At 35.7% G+C, this 20,258-nt stretch overlaps 1 protein-coding gene across 15 annotated transcripts in view; it reads right to left on the minus strand.

The window, feature by feature from the left end:
• SOX6 (SRY-box transcription factor 6) overlaps positions 1-20,258 on the minus strand; it is a 366,339-nt gene that overhangs the window by 145,538 nt on the left and 200,543 nt on the right. For all 15 annotated transcript variants that reach the window (XM_058851096.1, XM_058851086.1, XM_058851105.1 and 12 more), the window contains one exon: positions 322-494. In XM_058851096.1, coding sequence (XP_058707079.1) covers positions 322-494 — 173 coding nt within the window. The remainder of the gene's footprint in view (positions 1-321; positions 495-20,258) is intronic.

Raw genomic sequence — 20,258 nt, forward strand, 5'->3', positions numbered from 1 at the left:
TTAAGGGTTTTTGTTTAATTATTTTCTTGTCAAAAAGAGAAAGAGTTAAATAATGGTTATATTGGCTTGAACTGGCTTGTTCATAACTCTCAAAATTGCATCTCAGTGCAAGAACAAGAACTGTGAACTGTGAAATCTATCATCCACTCGTCCCCTTTTTTTCTGGGTCCTATAGTATTTCCTTTTTCTGGAAAAATGTGTAACTTCTGCAGATATTTAAGCTCTTTTAACAAAAAACATGAAACAACAGCAGGCAGAACAGAGTTTGCAATAAACATTCTGCATGAACCATTTTCACAGGTTTCTTTCTTGGAGCCTCACCTGTTCTTGCTGTTGGCGAGCAAGGTCCATTTGCTGCCGTTGTTTTTCGATTTGTGAGGCTGCCAGCTTTTTCTGCTCATCATGGGCAGCCAGGAGCTGCTCCCGTAAGCTGATCAGCTGGGTGATCATAGTAGAGAGCTGTCGCTCTTTTTCTGCCAGGCTTTCTGGTGTACCTAAACGTGGGGGAAAGATGTACTGTAAATATGAGGTAGACAATAGTTACAAAGCAATATTTACCTCCCCAAAAAATGGCTGCATCACCAACATGCTTTTTTCAAACAGCAGCTTGGATACATTTTCACGAACAAATCTCAAAAGAATGCAACACATAGATTTTCTGTGCTCTAAGCAGGGGAGGATGTAACAGAAATGGGAGCAGAAAAGATAGAGAATATTTCCTTTTGTCTGACGGATTTATTCTGTATGAATCCCTGTATCTTCTCCATCTAAATCTGCCCGCTGTGATAAATACATTCATAGTTTATCAGACATAATTTCACCTCAGTTTATATGTTTTCTCATTTTTTCACTCCAAGTATGTACAAATGCTAAAAAAGAATTTAAAAGATGCTGTTTGGTGGAAAAAGCTATTTAAGAATTTATTGATCATTTCTTCAAAATACCCATATATCTGGCAGGTCATTTAGGTAAATGTAAGCTTTGGTTGTGGAATGTGTATTAAAAATGAGCTTTACTTGTCCCCAAGAGAAATGGGTAACCTGAAAAAATAGCTTCAGAATTTTCATTTAACTTTCAAAGTTTACTCTACAGAGAGCACTTAATTAATATGAAACTACGGTACATTTATTCTTTGCACTAATGATGCTTAATGGTCTGTTTATGGGTAAAATGCATGGGTCTCATAAGTGGAGAGTACAGGGTCCTTTTCCAAATCAATCTGAAAGTATCCCATCTCATATAGGAACACATTACTCTGTCAGAAACAGCAATGTCAATGCCTATATTTGGGGCATACAATACATTTCCTTTTGTAAGCACCTCAAACTCATAGGTCTATAACAGATAATATAACTACAAGGTAGAAGTTCAAGAATATTGGAAAATAATCTGGAAGCAGTTTAGAGCTGGAAGTGGGATAAATATAACAATATAATGTCATACAGTAGAACAGAAAATTAGAGAAGAAGAGAACCAAATCTGGGTCTGTAGGTCTGTAGTCTGCCACGATGGCACAAAAGAGAGTATTCAGAAACTTCCTTTCCTCTGCTCACAATAGAGGACTGTGATAAAGAAGTCACAGGACTTTAGAAGAGGAAGAAAATGTGTGAGCAACAGGACTGGGAGGGAGTGGAGAAACTGTCACAAAAATATGACTCCAGCTTCTTCCCAGGAATAAGATGGGTATCTTCTAAAGAAGAGAAGAAAGAAACTGACAGGTTTCATAAGGAGAAGGAAAACAAAACAGGCTCCTGCCAAGAAGGTGACAAAATCAAGATTATCTACATTGTGGGGCCAATATGATTCCTACACAGAATTTCATTTGCAAAAGCAGCTTACAGGAAAACCTCTGTCTGAAATTGTTTTATATGGAAAAAAGAAACTGCATGACTTAAGTCATTCAGTCTAAACTCTGAGAAACAAAGGGTACCTAATTTTCTATACATTTATTAATTGTTTTTAGCAATGCAAAGTACTGAAAAAGATTCAATTTCTTATTCACTATTAAGTATCTTAGTTTTAAGAGTTTCCAAAAAACCTGATGTTCCAAGTTTCCAAGAACCTTCTAATGTCTAATAAACATCCAATATACACATGACACAGGTCTCCAGAAGAAGAAAAATGTGTAAATTCTGTTGTAGTAGAAATTTTAGAAAGGGTTGTCAGTGATTTCCTTAGTCGCAAGAGGCATGATGGATGCATGAAGTTGAAGCTGTACTACCCAGACCAACTCATTGCAAAATCTTAGTGTGATACAAGTGACTGAAGCAATTGAAGAGTTCTGTGCAAAAAGCTGTTACAAGACCAGAACAAAAACCAACTGAATTTTGAAAGTAAGCTTAGGCAGATGTGTGCCCAAGAAAGTGCCTGCACTAGAAGTACCACTTTGCCAGGATCCTTTAGCATGAACTGAGCTCCATGCTGACATCTGTTCAATTCTCTGCAACTTCACTATGGACCTGCCTTAACTCTCCTAAATTGTGTTATTCAATCTTGAAGATTTTTCAGTATGGTTCAAAGGTTGTTTAGGTGGTTTTGAATTAATTTCCATGGGTAAAAGACTATTCTGACAAAGAAAAACTCCCTTGCCAGTTGTGAGGAGACCAACCACTCCAACCCACCTATCTTAGAAAGCCAATGGGAAGCAACCTGCTGCCTCAAATGATACTTATTGTCCTCCACTGCCGCCTGGGAAACAACAGCTTGAGACTTTCACATCTGTCAAGCAGCTTTGGCATCATAATGCAAGCTCCTGAGCTTACAGTTGTAATATTTTACATACCCAAAGCAGATACTAATCTCCCACTCCATTTCCCTATTATTCTGTATAGCTTGTACTTGCTTCATAACATGAGTAGAAAACCGTCTCAAAGAGTGCCTGATAAGGCTACAAAATATTGCTGTTTTGTTAGGACTTCTTAGAACCATTTGATATAGTTGCCACAAATTTATAGTCTTTTTTTTTCTTTCTTTCCCTGATTTTCTTACAATAGCAGGCAGAAGTAACTGTTCTTATTCAGGAATCCACAGTAATTGTTTTTCTTTCCTTTTCCCTCCCCTACGAAACACATCTGAAATAAATGACCCCATTTAAAGTATTCTGCTCTTTAATTTGTACCCTGTTATGTAATCCAACAACAGAATAGAACTGATGACCACAAAATGTACACTGCTCCTGGAAAATCATGAGACCTCCATGAAGCTGCAAGACACCTAACTGAGCACTGCTCGAGAACAAGCATAAGATGAGAACGTTGTATGAACAGTGGGGGGGGAGGGGGGGTGGGGGGGAGGTATAATTTAATTTTAGAGTGGAAAATCCCAACCATTATTTTACAGTTTAAATACCAATAAAAAACAACTTGCTTAGAATGCAGACCAGATTGAGCTGATCTGGCTGGGACAAGAGAGGTCATCAGTAGCTGTGTGCCATCATCATCTGTTTTGCATCCACTTACTGCAGCGAGCAGTGAGATTCCTAAACTCATTACCAGTAAATAAACTGCTGCTGCTGACTGAAAATATCTATAAATAAAATAAAAATACAGCTATCTGTAAAATGTATTTGCCATAAAAACAGATAAAACAAAAAGCTTAGTAAAAAATGAACAGTAAATATGCCACCTTCTATAAAATATTATATTCCACAGCTCTCCCTCTGTTCTAATCCTATTCTCTTACTCCAAAGACAGCAGTGCATTTTTTTCCATGGGGTCTTCCTTATCCCCAAAACACATCTGTCTTGAGTTTCTCTCAGATTTGTCAGGTGGATCAGTGCTCCCCAGGGCCTGCTCCATCTGAAGTATTTTAATTTGACTAAACACCTGATTTATTTTATCTCTCCGATGAGAAAGGCAGTTTGTCTTAATAGAGCCTGTCAGCCCACAGTCCCATTCACAGCAATTTACAGGCAGCCAGGGATGCTGGAAAAGAAGAGTACTGTGATTCTGTATTTTATCCTCCTCCAGAAAGCACCTAAAAGCAGCTATTCACTGCTACTGCATGTGGCATTTTAGAACTGAATTAGCTTTTTATTCAAGTAACTACACTTGTTGTGAATAGCTTATCTGTAAAATTGCTACATTCACTACTGATTTTATTAACCTTTGGCTCTATCACAAAATGGTCTTCAGTTAGGAAAGACCTTTAAAATTGACACATTTTTCTTAGGAGCCTTTATTTCAGTGACTATAGATATACTGAATTTGATCCATTGACTCCCTTTACCAGCAGTATTTAAAATTTTGAGTGTTGGTGGGAAGCTGATAGTGCTTAAGGACTTCTTTCTGAAGTGAAAATGTGTCAGTCTCATCAAAAGTTCAGAAAAAAATGAGATTATTTCTGATAGTACTTTGGTATATCCCCACCTTTCTGATAAAAATCTCATCATAGTAATATTTTAATTTTTCCCTGTGTGCTTATTGTCTTAGTCTTTATTTTGGATTTCAGCACAAATTAAGATAAAATACTCAGATTGAAGAGAACTAAGGCATCAAAGAGGACTTCTGACTTTTTGAAATTCTGGTCATAGGTCAACCTAACCAGGAGACAGAAAATGAAAAGTAGCTATAATTCTGCTGATAAAGAGAGAAGAGTTCAACTTGTGGTCTAAAATTACATTTAGAAAGAATTCTTCTTGTGGCAAAACACTATCTTTTAAAACCAATTAGAATACCACACGATTTCTGGTACATAAAGTAACAGAAAGAGCATCATGTATTTTATACTGCATTTAATAAAAATTATAAACCCCATGCTGCATTTTATCTTACTTGGCTTTCTTTAAGTATTGAAAAAAAAAAAAAAAAAATTAAAAATTAGTGACCTGTAAGTATAGCTATACAATATAACTACAGCTCCTGTATCAACCACTGGTTTACCACCTTTTAACACTCCTGTTATCTTTGTTACTTCCCCAAATGCCAATCAATGCAAAACCATCATAACAACCTATTCAGTCTGTATACAAATGTCACTGCATGTAAGCAAACACTGGAGGCTTCTCAGTGTTAAATTTCTTACTGTCCTTGTGGCAATCTGGCCTGAGGTAGAGGCAAAGTAATAACTGCTGGTAAGGAAAAAAAAAGAAACAGGCATAAGAAAAAATAGACTTCTAGGCTTACATAGCGTAATTTAAATTAATCTTTCTGACACTCAGGAAAAGAAAACTAGATAAAACCACATATTCTATCAAGTGAATAAAAGACAAAATATTGGAGTCATAAATGAACCCAAAATTTTATAGGCTTGGTCCACAGCTTGTTGAAGTAGGGTTCTTAGCTGTGATGCAAAATTACTGTGGGTTCTTGAATGTGTCTTAGTGTCCCAACATGTACACAAAGTAAAACACCACCTATCAGAGGTTTTTATGCCTGGTTACTTAATGTTTCTGAAGTGCTTTGATATCTTCGTGTGGAGTCTCTACACAGCTGCAAAGCATTATTGGTTCTCTTGAATCCTATGATTAGTGTAAAAGATGACAAATATCATCCTTGTTTATGCACTGCATCTAAAGTAACTTTTACTCCATATGCTTACAGGAAATACAAATTAATAAATCACAAATGATTACTCCTGTTACATTTCTAGAACAAACACATAGTGTGACTTTTATGAAATCAGGAGGCAGTAATGCGAGAAAGAAGTGTGGACTTTGCCAGAAACTAAGTAGGGCTTTAAATCACATAACTGCAGCCCTGAAGTATCATCAACCAAAACAGTTCAACCAACAATCAAAAATTATTTTGAGTCAAGTTAAGCAATTTCAGCTTCTTTTTGCCTTAAAAAAAAAAAAAAGCAAGCCTTTGTGACTCAATCCCTCTGTTGGATTGGAGGGGTTTTTATTATTTTATGGACATTGTTTGAAAAGAAAGCAAAAACACAATGCTAGACATGAAAGAAAGTGTATTTGATCTTAGCTTCCCAGAGATAACCTGGTTCAACCGTTCTGTCTTACACTGCAGTCTGCAGCACACATCAGATGGGCTGTGATGTTTCCACTTCACAGGCTCTGTCCAGCATTTAGCATTTACCCTTTTTTGATTGGGTCACCTACTAAATGCCACAAAATAGGGCAGCAAAAGTCAACAAAAATAAACAGGAAAAACAGAAGAAAGTAACAATCTAATGGAAGGGCTTCAGAGATAAAAGTCGCTTTGTGAGGGCTGCCTGGCTAGGGAGCCCCCTTGCCATTGCAACAGCATCTAATTTGAGTTCTAACTCCAGCAGCAGTTTAAAAAGCTTCCACTCTAAAGGGCCCCAAGTGTATCATAAAGATAAAGCATTTCAGTAGAAAACAGCCACAAAGACCTCTATTATCTTATCAGTCTTTGGTTACAACAGCTGAACCAATATGACTAAGTTCTGAATGACTTTTTTTTCCCCCTTCTTTTTATAACACTAGAATACTGGAATTTCTTTATTTCATGATCAGTTAGCAATTGTTGTTGTTCCCATATGCTACTGTCCCATTCTTAGTCAATAAAAAGTTTTATAAATGCTCCTATTGTGCTTGGTAGCATCCCAATGCAGAAAGCAGCACAGCAAACATGTCCAGCATGCAAAACACACCGGATAGCTTCTCTTGGGAAGGTGTAAGGTCCCCCCCCTCCCTTATGTCTCAAAATGCTTCTGCATTTTCAGCTTTGGGAAAGGAAATTTTATTACCATATGTCCACAGACAGTAATGGGAATTAATATTAAGTACTGAAAATATTCTGTAGAGAAAAAGATGTCAGATTTTGAAAAACAAAAAAGAGTTTAAATTAGCTATTCTTCGTAAGAAGGATGAAAATGCTTTACTGATAATCCACAAATTTTCTCTTAATTCCATATGCACTAAAACTCACACATTGCAGCAATTTCTAAGATGGGAGAAATTTGAAACTCATATGATTTGCAAAATAGCAGACTTTTAAAACAATCCTATACTTATCATGGTCCTGTCTTTCTTAGATTAACCAAAAAATTGCCAAATAGCTGAGTGAATATCAGCAAGGCCATACTGACCCTTCATTTTCACATGTCACTGTGCCCACAGACAGGTAAGGGCAGGGCCAGGGAGCCTCCATCCCCCCAACCACCTCTCTGAGCCCACAGCCAACACTGGGGTCCTGCAACCATTGCCCTTGAGATTGTCTCATCCCAAGGCTTTCATCCAGTTCACACATCTAGATCTCTGCCTGACACTGAGCTGGGCAGAGGTGCCCTTACAGGCACCTCTGAGTATGTAGGTTCAACTGAGCCCTATCCAACCACCTAAAGTGTCCTGCTCTGTGGTTTTTTTCCCTTCTCAAAAGAATTTGATGGATTTATTCCTTTTTCAAATGTCACAAATCACAGAACCATTTATTCTGCATTAAAAACAAGTCACAAGAATGCCTATAGTAATCCATCTGAATTATTTCCCCAAAGATTTGCCATCACTTGTGGCAGGCTTAGCTGCCACAGTATGTCCAGCAAATGATTGTACCTTAGCTTTGCTCCCCCAAATAACTTTTTTTTCCTCATATGTTCACTGGACTTTTTGGTCTTACATGTTTTTTTAGCAATTCTCAAGTGTTTCCTGAGCAATATCTTACATGTAGAGATTTTCTTCCTTGACTGCTTTTCCCAACAGTCCCAATCAAAGTAAACCAATACATTCAAAATTAAAATACTGCAGTGACTGGACCAACAGAAACTGCTCCCAAGTTTTTCCCAAACAGCTCCACAGCTATCAAAGCAAGGTGCTAGGCAACGACTTAGGCTAAGGTCCTGCTCAGCTCATGAAGCAGCACAATGAAACCTTGCACCATTTTTAGCAATGTGGTGAATCTACAGTTGAGTCCTGAAATGTAATCCACATCAGGAATGCAGGAAAGAATGTGATGTTAGCCAGAACTTCAATCTTCCCCTCCTCCAAACCAGTGCCTAGCAAAAAGCAGAATTCCAACAAATCTCTTGGACTCCTTACTTCCTTTCACACACATGAAAAGAACAACTCTGTCTGACATTACGTTTAGATGACTTTAAATATGTTTGGAAATTTTGCTAGTATCTCACAGACACAATGAAATTTTACTATTGTCTTTATTTTAAAAAATAAGTAAAACCCAATTCAGCTTATTTCTTAAAATTTCTCTCAAATCCAGAAGAACTTGTAAATTTACACTCTAAATGATATTGCAAGTACACACTAAGTGTTAATTCATACATGTGCACATGGAGTGAAGATAATGATTTTTTTAATAAATTATTTGTAGGGTTTTTCAGCAGCAAGTAGAGATTTGGCTTTAAATGGTTTAGTGCTTTCAGTAGGTTTAGAAAATCTTCATATATACTCAATATGAGCTGTTCAGAGTCTATACAGGAAAAACATGATATTGCTGGATATAAACAGAGAAATGCATATTATACATTTCAACTAAAAACTCATAGCCAACTGCAGGCTGTGAGTTGTCTGTACAGTGATACAAACTCTAAAATATGGGATAAAGAGAAAAATTGGTAATTTTGTTTTGTTCACTGAGTAGACTGTAGCCCAGGGCATAGCACATCGAAATAAAATTAACATGGTGGTGTTATATAGAGAGAAAAATTCACACTATTAATATTATTATTGATTCTAATACTTGATTCCAATGCCTTTAAAGTAAAAAAAAATAAAATAAAATATAAATGTAAGTAAAGATGGTTCATCCATTTAAGGCATTCACTCAGGACTTGAGAGTTGAAAAACTATCCTGACCTTCATTTTTAGATTTTCCCATTTAATTACAGATGACAGTACTTCCCTAGATCATGGAGGGGGAAAGGGAGGAGGAGGTTATAGCAACAGTAAAGATTACAAACTGTATTTGTGGGCTACATAACAGGCAGGAATAGTATATCAGGGGGAAAAAAAAAAAAGATAAAAGGTATTGAAAGTGAAATGACAAAAAAGCCCAACAAACAAACAAAACCTAATCATCATTTACTTATACACCAGCTACTCTTCTGTAGAAGAATCCACACTGAGATATCAGGAGCTGTGCTAATAAGAATAGCAAAAATACTTAAAAGTCGCAGTAGGAATAAACTTTGAGCATCAGAACCGTCTCTGTGCAAACATCCCACACGCATGATGTTTACCAGTTTCTCTTGTGGACATTAATATCGTAAGTGAGAAACTCATAAGATTGGTTTTGTTTTCCCTATCAGAACACACATTAAGCACAAGCAAAAATAGCAGATCAAAATAATGTCTTTCTCAAGAAGACGAGTCATAAATATGGCTTAAAAGTTAAACCCTTTACTTTTCTCATTTCCAAGAGATGTGAAACTAACTTCAACCCAATTGTCCTACATGGATTTAAGTTAGCATGTCGCAAAACAGGGGAAGTCTTATAGAGAAGTGAAGATATCCACAGCTTTTCCTTCTGATATTGGGCCACAAATATTAAATATCAGAAAAATCAAGTCCCACAGTAACAATGTTGTTCACAATGCTTGTTGCTTCTTCATTACACTGGAATTATCAACTCAGCGAGTTTAATTCTCTCTTGTAGATTATCTACACATACATGTAGATCAAAACCTTCAACAGAATCACCCTGTATTTACAATGGCATGAGAGCTGATCCCCATGTTCCCATAAATGCTAAGTGAAGCCAGTTGTTCACCTTCCCTATTATTTTATCTCTGAGCCTGGCCCAAAACACAGGGAGACTTTCATCAGCTTTGGCTGAATTTTGTAATTATTGAAGGACCAATAGGAGACTTGTCAAATAGAAGTCAAAAAATCTCACCTTAATTTCTAGAAAACTCACTATATTAGGCATGTAGAAACATTACTAAAATCCCAGGTTTAGGTCTGAGACTGCTTTTTCCTGACAGCATCATTTGGCATAGAAAAACTGTGTACTTCACATTAGGCATTTTTAATGCACTTTCTTACTAAACTCTCTCCATGAGCTGTTTATAGTGTAATGTGAAACTACAGGTGTAAAATTGAGAAAGAAGTGCTTACACAGAGAAATATTGCCCAACCAATTTCTGAAGAATTCCAACACAACGGCATTTTTTTCCTAAACATTATTTTGTTTTCTGAATAATTTTTTCAATTTGTCTCTTCTGATTCCTAACATTTGCTGAAGTACTGCTGCACTAGTAGTCTCACTGTATCCTAATTAAATTAAGCAATGTTTTAGATGTTTGAATTCAATAGAAAGTCCCTCAATTAATTTCCAGAAGAGAAGAAAAAATATTTTATTTCTAATATTTGCAGCTATGCTTTGACAGCAAGGATTGAATACAGGACTGCTAACGCATCTCTAATATTCATATAAAGCACTGTAATAAAATGTGTGGTAAGATAATCTTTATAACATCCCCTTTTAGATGTGAAATGAGATTTTCTTGATTTTCTTTTGCTTACATACAATCATAGGTAGGGTATTCTTTGGAATTACAGTGTTGAGAGTCTCAATTGATGACAGTCTGGAATAAGTACTGGGAGTTTGCTTATATCCAGGTGTGTGTTGTTAGGAAAGAACAATCAAAGAAATGGAGCAATTTCAAAATCAGTCCTGAATTTTCCGTCTAAATTTCTCTCTTCAGCAATTTTGTTTCCATATTCAATTTAAACTTTAACAAGTGATTTCTGGGTGTTATTAATCTTATTTTTTCATTTTTTAAACATGATAGAATTTCAAAATCTATACAAATTTTCATTCTTATAAAACTAGTATTTCTTCCCATGCAAGTGCAAAACTGCACTTAGTTAGAAGGAAAAGCTCTCCAATTAAAACTTGTATCTTCAATCACAGGGATAAAGTTAATATCTGTGCTGTCTAATCTTATTCTGGAAAGAGAATTGTATATGTACATGCATAAAAGTGGCTGGAAGGAAGCTGAATTTAGAGGAAGTTTGCTTAATGTCTCATTTGATGAGTATAGTTCATATGAATTAGATTACATTAATTTCCTTACCTAACAGGAGCTAGTTACTTGTGAATTCTGTAGCTGATTATTTGGCTTTCATTTAAAAAGGTTCATCATGTAAAAAAAGCTTTTGTTTGGGTTTTTCAGTCTTCTCTGTTGTCTAAACTATGGATTAAAAATTAAAGGCAAAAAAGAATGATATGTTTTAATTAAGTTTTCAATTTTAAAGAGCAAGCTACAGAAAAGGAGGGCTTAAATTGTTTTCTGCTCTTTGCCACAGTATTTGCAGAAATAATGAGATTCTTCTCTTTAAATAATGAGGAATACTTTACACTTTAATGTCTACAAATACATCCATAGGGTGATGGGAAGAAAAGGGGACAGTTGAACTTCATGCAGCTTTTGTGTGTAATATAGTAATTCTGCGGTTGGACACATGTAAATCAGGTGGAAAAAAACCCACATCTCCTCACTGTGTCTTCCTGTGGGATTAATCCAGTTTTAAGAAGCACAATGCAGTGAAACTGACCCACCTGTGTGGTAGGTAGGGCTATGAGAATAAGGATAATGTTTAGTACTTTTCTCTGTGGGTGCAAGAATGGTAGAAACCTTTTCCATAGGTGCCACCACAGCTTTTCTACTAAAGGGCTAATTGGTTTACATAGGATTCAATTATTTGGGCCCATTTGCCATAAAGATAACACTGAGGATAACACGCCAGAGCACTCCAGGAACCTTGCCTCTTTTCCTATACTGAAAATTGTAACCCAAATGCGTTTCTTCTGCTGCATCCAGTATGCACAAATATACACAGGAGAGGAGATGTACCCCTGTGAAGTGTACTCTGACTTCTGATGTCTTGCAGTTACTTTTTTATATCTTGTTAAATAAGTTACTTCCATGAGTTCTTAGTTAGTAATTATTAGCTACACAACTCAGAGATGTCTAAATATAAATATGAGTATTAGTACTGCAAGATTTATATACTTTAAATATAAATTTTAATTTTGATCTTAATTACATGTTCATCTTTCATGTCTTACAAATACAAACAAGTATATCAATGAAAAACTTATATTTGCCTCTGAAGATTTTTATTGCCTCTGGTGATAAGTAATGAAGAAGCAAAGTTTGTTGCAAAACAAGGACATTAGCATAGCCTGTCTATCATAGAAGCTCTAAAGAAGAAACTTCCTACCTCATCTGAGAAGAGACAATTTAGTCAAAAGCCTTTGATATGTATGGAAAAGCAACAACATTTTATACATTTAGAATGTGCCCAGAGAAGTGAGTTGAAGGATTTACACTCATTTCAATGAGCTTTGAAAAAGGTCCATTGATACGTTCATTAATAATGGCATTAGGTGGCAGCTTTAGGCTTATAAATCTGATTATTTTAAATTTAGTTCATATTCAAAGAGTTATAAATTGAAAGTGCTACCTATCTGCTGCACACAACCTAACAATCTGTAAAACCAATTCAGCAGAGCATATTAATTCTGCAAATAAGAATTATCACAAGTCTTTTGAAATAACCGCATCACTGAATGGCTATGAGAAACAAAAACCAAACAAATAAACTATGCTCTTGTTCCCTGAAGATTTATTTTATAAATAAATAATTAAATTAAAATAATGTAATCCAGACCAAATTAGAGTTCTAAGCTTGTTGTGCTTCTGTAAATACACTACAAAATTATCAGACAAGTTTTCTAACTAGAGAAAAACCTTCTAAATCAGATCAACCAGAGTACAAAGGAGGTGGCCTACATTTGCAGACTGAAGTTGCACAAATATTCCAAGAGTGTTCTGGAATAATTATATTCTAACCACAAGCATGAGTGTGTTTAGCCAGATGGTTCTCAGAAGCGACTAAAAGTGCAGTCAGAACTTTTCTTAATTCAATTTATTTGTATACCTAGTTGATCACCAATCAAAACATTTAACACAGCTCTTTGCTACAGGGTCTTTGGTAATTAAGTTCTTCACAGCCCTAACCCAGAATGATATCATGGGGGTTTTTTTGTGCTTTCATAGGTATTATACCACTGAAACAGGATCACTCTGAAAGAAAACATAAACATTGTCTGCTCAAAAGTCTTAATATAATCCAATATTCAAAGGCATTAATTTAGCAAAACTTTAAGCACAGTGTTACAATGATTCACAATAAATCTTGAAGCATTGGGAATACGTAGGAAACATACCAAGAGGTTTTGAATTCCACTATATATTCTAATTCAATATATTATAAATAGACCCAGGACATATTAAAGAAATCAGGATCCTCTAATTGTTTCTCTCTCCTTAAGACAACATAATACTGTCCAGGTTGCATTTTCATTATTTTATTTATAGAGCAACAACACTTGCAACATTATTTTCCTTCCTAAGAAGACACTCAAACAAAAATCTCAAAGAAAAAGCAGAAGCAGGGAAAACAGATTTTCAAAACCAATTGAGACAAATTTAGGTGTCTCTGGGACAGGTGTTTTAAGAGATTTAGGCCTCTTACTATTGCAAATATCCCTATGGTCATGTTTTCAAAAACCCTTGAAGCATCTAAGACCCATTGACTCAGAAAAATGAGATAAATGTGTCTGAATCACATAATATTACCTTTAAAGTTTTCAGTTAGTTTGATCCTGATGTGAATCTTCCCACAGTTGACACTACAGACATGGAATGTCTTTCTAAACAATGCTGCTGGCTCAAAGCTTTGTATAGGTTCAATGGCAGAGTGGATAGGTATTTGAAAGAGGGAAGAGGAATCTATTTGACTAATTCAAAATGCAGAGACCCCACCAGGATCTGGAATGAAATTAGTCAGAGGTAGAGATAATACTAGTGCAAAAGTATAATTTTTCCCTGTTCATCCTCACTCCTGTATCTGCATTTATGATTACTTCTGAAACCAAATGGGTGTTTTGCTCTTTATTCCCCTTTATGCCAAAGATCTCTTTTCTAATTTTTTGAGTTCTTTTGTAGCAACTTTGGCCCTTCAAATACAGTACTGGATGACTTTTTTATTAAGATTTATTTTCCCCTCATGGAAATTCATACCTATGGGTCAGCCACTGTCTTTCCTTAACATAAAAGTAGTTTCATTTACTCTTCTGTTGTGCAACACCAACTAGCCAACATGAGAACCAGGATCTATGTGATGGTTTGTACACCCTGGGCTTAGGGCTGACAGGTTTTGGTCAAAACCTAAGGTTGCTCACTTTGAGTTTCACATAGGTAATAAGCTTAGCACAAAATACTTTTCAACCACATCCTTACAGTAGCTTCCAAAGCATAACCATCAATATATTTTTCTATTTCAGGGTATTAAAATAAAGAGAAATATAAATAGAAATATTGTTGAAGGACTGTTGGAGGATTTGGGATATTTCGATATCACTTTCGAGAACCCAGTAGCCCTTTGGAAACTTCCAAGTGGCATGGACTGCATTCAGTTAAAAATTTTCGATTTCCTCCTTGGAGCATTAGCTCCATATGCCGTAGCAAAGATAAGGTTTTTCTGCTCTAGAGGTCTTTAAATGCCCCTCATTTAGGGGACATCAGCACCTGCAGTAAAGTGAAGCCTACAGCTTCAGCTCTATCATAGACTCAACATATGTAGACAGAACTCTGCATAAGACAACCAGCTTGCATAAGAGGATGAATGAATACAAGAGAATACATTAAAATGCATTTATAAGGCAACAGTCTCACACAGTCCCTCACATTTCTTTCCCTATGCAGAAAAAAAAGTCAAGAACTCATTATTGCTTTAGTTATTAATTTAGTTCAGGAAGGAGAAACCTTCAGTTGCTTAACCAACTTGACAACTCTGTACCTGCTATGACATAGCTCACTCTGACAAAAAATATAGCACTACTAACCCTCTAAAAGCCTGAATAGGTACAGATAGCAAAAGCATTACCTAGTTTACCAACTAACCTTCTAATTCTCCCACAACTTTTAACCATTTACTATCTTCTAGCTGTCAATCAAGAACATTAAAGAAATATCACATATCTTGAATTTTTGAACTGCAGAAAATGAACTCTTTCAAAACTGAGTCTGTGAATGTTATCATTTTGAATAGGAGCCTCAGCCTTGGAAGTGGTGATGTCAGCTGGTCTGTATGATCTGAATTTGATAAGTGAGAAGCAGTGTTTTCCTTTAACGGATCACAGAAACATGGAATATCTTGGGTTGGAAGGGACCTCAGACATCACCACATTCCCCTCTCATCACCCAGAACCCCTCAGCCATGGGCAGGGACAACTTCCACTAGACCAGATTGCTCAGGGCTCCATCCAGTCGTGCTGTAAGCATTGGAGTGAGCCTTTTGGGAGGAACGATTTTGTCCTTTGTGAAGACTATTTTATTAAAACAACTTTAAAAATATTAATTTTAAATACACCAATCTTCCGTTTTCCCTCATTTCCAAACTTGAACTTTATATTCATTTCTATGTGTTCAATGTATTTAGGTATTTTACATGGAAGAGAGTGAAGGTAAAACTTTCAATTAGAAGTCAATTCCACAATTCTTAAGGAATCTGTAAAAAGTAAACCACAGAACAGCTATGCCCATTTCATTTTCATGACCTTCCTTAATAAACCTGCTCAACTGACATTACTAATTCAGATTTGATGTCTGTAAATTTCCCCACATTTAAAATAACTTATTTGTGTAAGCCTACATAAAATACCTCTATACACTACACTGACTTCTTAAATCTTGCAGTCTCAGTGTGCCACCTTCAATTAGAAGATTTTGGTTTAGTATCTGTACTAAGGGTGTATTCTAGCTTTCAGGGAGAACTACGATTGTCTACTAAACTGTTACATCAAAGATCAAATCCCATAATTAAACTTCAAACTACAGTGAACTATAAATAGTTTTCTGAACTTAGGGGTTAGAACTGGGATCTTATGTTAACAGAGTATTTTGGGGGCATATATCAATTCACAGTATTTCCAAGTCAAAACAAATGCAAAAGATCTATCTTCACACATAGTAGTGTGTTTAAAAATGTCGGAAATGTCAACCACTTAGATACTTTCATATTATCCCTAATTAATACAAATTGCATTTAATTTCACATTTAGTAAAACATATTGCTGCCCAAAATAAGGACTATAATTTTTATCAGCAATTATTATTACTGATGTATCAACACAATTATTTAAATTCAATGTATATAGAGGCAGAATCCATGCAAGCATTTACAGTTTTTTGTTCCCTCTGTGTTTCTTCCCTAATTTTTGTGGCTTGGAGCTCCTCCAGATGCTGTCTCTGACTTTGTGGTTTTGTATTTGAGATCCCATCTCCTGATTCATAGCATTCTTTGATTGACAAACAGATTCAGATATGAAAACAAACAGTTACCTGTATATAATCTCTGCCTGACAGCTGCACTGCTAAATTTCCCCTTTGTGGTGAACCTGTTTCAGATTTGACTCAATTCCTGGGTGCCTGAGTTACTGTGTTTACTAAGCTATTCGGTAACCGGTGACATATGTGATCTCCACACTGCAAGCTGCACTTCAGACTCACAGACATTTTTCTCTAGACCCTCCCTCTTCATAAACGATATTATTTTAAAAGAACACTGTTTTTTGTTTTTCCAAACTGATGTGCCTCCTAATTGAACAGAGAGCACTTTCAAACTATTTTCCATTAGAGGCCTACTTTTTTTCTCTGATTTTAATGCACAATATTATACCTTCATTGGAAGATTAAAATTGTTTTAGTAGAAGTAAAACCTGTTATTATGCTTTTTTAGTGGTTTTGTGTTGTATAATGTAGGGTGAATTATGTAAAACATACCAAACAGGATACTCTACAAGCTGCTACTTGCATGCTGAAAACAATCACAGTTTCACTGATAGACTGGAACTTAGCAACTTAAAATTCCTGTGGAAATCAAGTGCATTTTAAGTATTGGGTTTGATTATTTAATCAGAGAACTTGCATTTTGCCCTGGCTAATTTGGAAGGCTGATAATATTTTACTCATAAAGTAATTGTGCACCTGTTGTGATGGAAAACTGTTCAAACAAATCTTAATAGACATGAAGAATCATTCCCAACATGACTGTGTTAGCCTATCATTACCGCTATCTATGGAGCAACAAATTTTACGCAGCTTAAGAACAGGTCTTAGCTTAATCTTGGATAACTCTTCAAGAACATTTATGACAATATGTCTAATTTAAACTTCGTTAAAATATATCAATACAGACAAAGGTAAATATTAGGATATATGGGTTAAACTGACAGCAACTTAAAGAAAAAAGGGTAAGAAAAATATGTTCATAATAATACAGTTTAAGTGTGAGAGCTAACGACAAAGATCCAGTTTTGATCAAGTTGCCTGGTTATAAATCTATTAATATTATTATCACAGAGAGTAATACCTACAATGAATTCATAAGATCAGGGCAGGCTACATCCTTCATAGATTTGTTTTTCCTCAGTTCATACAAATTTATATGGAAATTATTTCAATAAATCTCTCTATTTTCTTTAAAATTGATAAATTGGTATTAATTGATTGATGGGACTTTATCCTTATAGTGTTTTTGAAAAATTTCTCTATTGGCAAATCATACCAGAAAAAAACAAAACAAAAAATTGGTTGGGATGTGTTGCCGCTGAAGATGAATAGAGCACACGGACACAGGTCGAGGTGTGGTGAAAGAAAGAGAGAGTTTAGTTTTCCCTCCAGGATTTATAGGCTCCTGACCACAGCCAGGGATTGGATGGTCAGGATAACACTTTCTCACAGCACTGGCCATGAGAGATGCCCATCACAAGACGTCTAACAGAAAGAATGTACACATATCTATGTTTACAGTTACTGTCCCGGGAAAGTCTTTAGAAAACCATGTCAGCAAGCTCAGAAGCTGAGTTTTCAGGGCGACAGGGATGTAAAACAGATAAATTATTTATTTTAATCCAGCATAAATATTTGAGGGAGAAACAGAACAGTCATAGTGAATTGGTATCAATTCACTCACCAAGTAAGGGGAAAATATTGTGAATGACCTGATTGGAGCAAGGGGATCATGATTAGCCTGAAATCACTTTAATGTTGGCAGAAGGAGGTGAAAACGAGGAAAATGAGCCCAGTTTTGCTAGATTTGCCCTTTGACAGAAAACTGTCAGATGTCATTGGTCAGATCCTAAGTGAGGTGACAGTTAAACAAATCAAGATATCTTGTAAAAACCACGGATAATTAACCTCTTCTGAAAGGTCAACTTGTTTAGAGGGGACACAGACAACCCTTCTTGTATTTCTTCTTCTATTCCTCATTGAGCTTAGGCTTTTGAGGCAGTGGTTGTGTCAGGTTGCACATTATGTTCTTGCTATTCTCAGTTGCAGGGGAGTTACTAAATGTGCTCCTACTTCATTTTTTTCCTCAATGCTAACGCTGTGTGCCTTGAGTCTTACGGATGACATTTCTGACTCAGGGTCCAGAGTTTGTTTAGTTAGTTCCCAGTAAGGTATTTTTACATATTCTTAAGAAAAAGAAGAATCTGATATCTCTGGTATCATCAGGAAATCCTCATTACCACACAATATCCACACATCAAGATCTCACTCCAAGACACGACTTCCTGATCAGAAATGGAGTTTAAAACCAACTCAAAGTGAAAAAGATCACCACAAATGTTCTCATTATTCGGTACCAAAGTTTGATGTTGCTCAGAAAGTGATATTTTATGCAAGGGATTTCTTTCCACATTAACTGGCTGAGGAGAGTGGCCACAGTGCAGAACCACCTCCATGTAAAGAGTAAATAAATCTGTTTTTACTATTCAACCTGGAGAAATGACAAAGTGTAGTGGAACAGAGGAGGTGAATAGAGAACAGTGCATTCTAAGAATGTCCATCCTAAGATCAAGGTGACACCTGCAAGGTACTAGGTGCAAATATACACCATATTCCTAGCTGATGAGCTTATCCCCACAGACTTTTCAGCTGTCTGTTAAAGGGTTCAAAAGTGATTGGACATGCTCATAGATGATAATTCTATCAAGGGTCATTAAACCCGAATTACCACCTCTGAATCAAGCAACCCATTAATCATATTTGGTGGGAAATTGGAAGAGTATACTGAGGAAATATTAGTCTGTATTTCCCCTTTCCTTACACCCTTCCACAGGTTGAACAGTGTCCAGGGACTGTTCTTTATATGGCACTTAAAGTTCCTGGAATACAAAACACCAATAACAAAACACTGATAAAAGTACATGTGGAGGTTTCTACAACATCCAAATTGACCAGAAAATTTCAGTCCTTTCAGTACTGTGCCTATATGTATTTTTCTAGATAAATGGTGACATTCATAAATTTGTTAGAATTTGACTTTGTAAGTCTACAGCAACAAAAAGTCAAAAGCACTGAAGCATGATGAAATACAAGAAATGGAGTTTCGACTTTTATTTTAGCAGTGCAAACTCCTACATATACACTTTCTTTTCCATAAGAGGTTGTATATTTGTCTTCAGTAGGAGTTTTATTTTGCTAAAGGTAAGAAACTTCATTGGCAAATAAGCTGGGACTGGAAAGAAAAGAAAATTTGCTACTGACATTCACTTTCAGAGGAGAAGGCGTTAAGTTCTAAGCAGTGGTACATTCTGCAACACAGAAGCCTTTCAGAGTTAAAGGCTCTGTATTTATTACAGAAAGCAATGAGTGATACACTGAAAAAGATAGATAGATAGATAGATAGATAGATAGATAGATAGATAGATAGATAGATAGATATACATATATACATACATACAGACACACATACATACAAACATATATACATATATACCATCAAAACAATCTCCCAAGAGAGGAAAATGGCAAATTTTTGTGGAAAATGTGGAAAAAACCAACTTGCAATTTTTAGTTTATGGGCAACCTCTTTTCTGCTAAAAAAATTTAGATGGCGGTTGAAAATAAACACATTTTAATACCATACATTTTATTGTCACTGATTGTAAACATAAAGAATAGATCACATTCCAGAAGTCTGTTCTAATGTGCAAAAAAAGTATTGCCATTTCAGCTTCTTATTATTAGCATCATTATCCATCTTGTTGCTTTTTTCCCATGAACAGTTGATACTATTTCTAACTAAATTATTTGGGACACATTTCACAAAACCCAGACTATAAGTGGGCTGTCATATTTATTTCAGTGTTGTACAGAGTTCATACATTGACCTCTGAATAGTTAAGCTTAGAATGATACACTGATAAGATAAAAAACGTATCGATTTCTGTGATTATGGTAAGTAAAAAATTCATTGTGTGCCTGGAACTAAAGAGCATACATCCTGCTTGATGTTTTTTATAAAA

The sequence above is a fragment of the Poecile atricapillus genome, chromosome 1, assembly GCF_030490865.1.
Source record: "Poecile atricapillus isolate bPoeAtr1 chromosome 1, bPoeAtr1.hap1, whole genome shotgun sequence".
In the NCBI taxonomy this organism is placed as follows: domain Eukaryota; kingdom Metazoa; phylum Chordata; class Aves; order Passeriformes; family Paridae; genus Poecile; species Poecile atricapillus.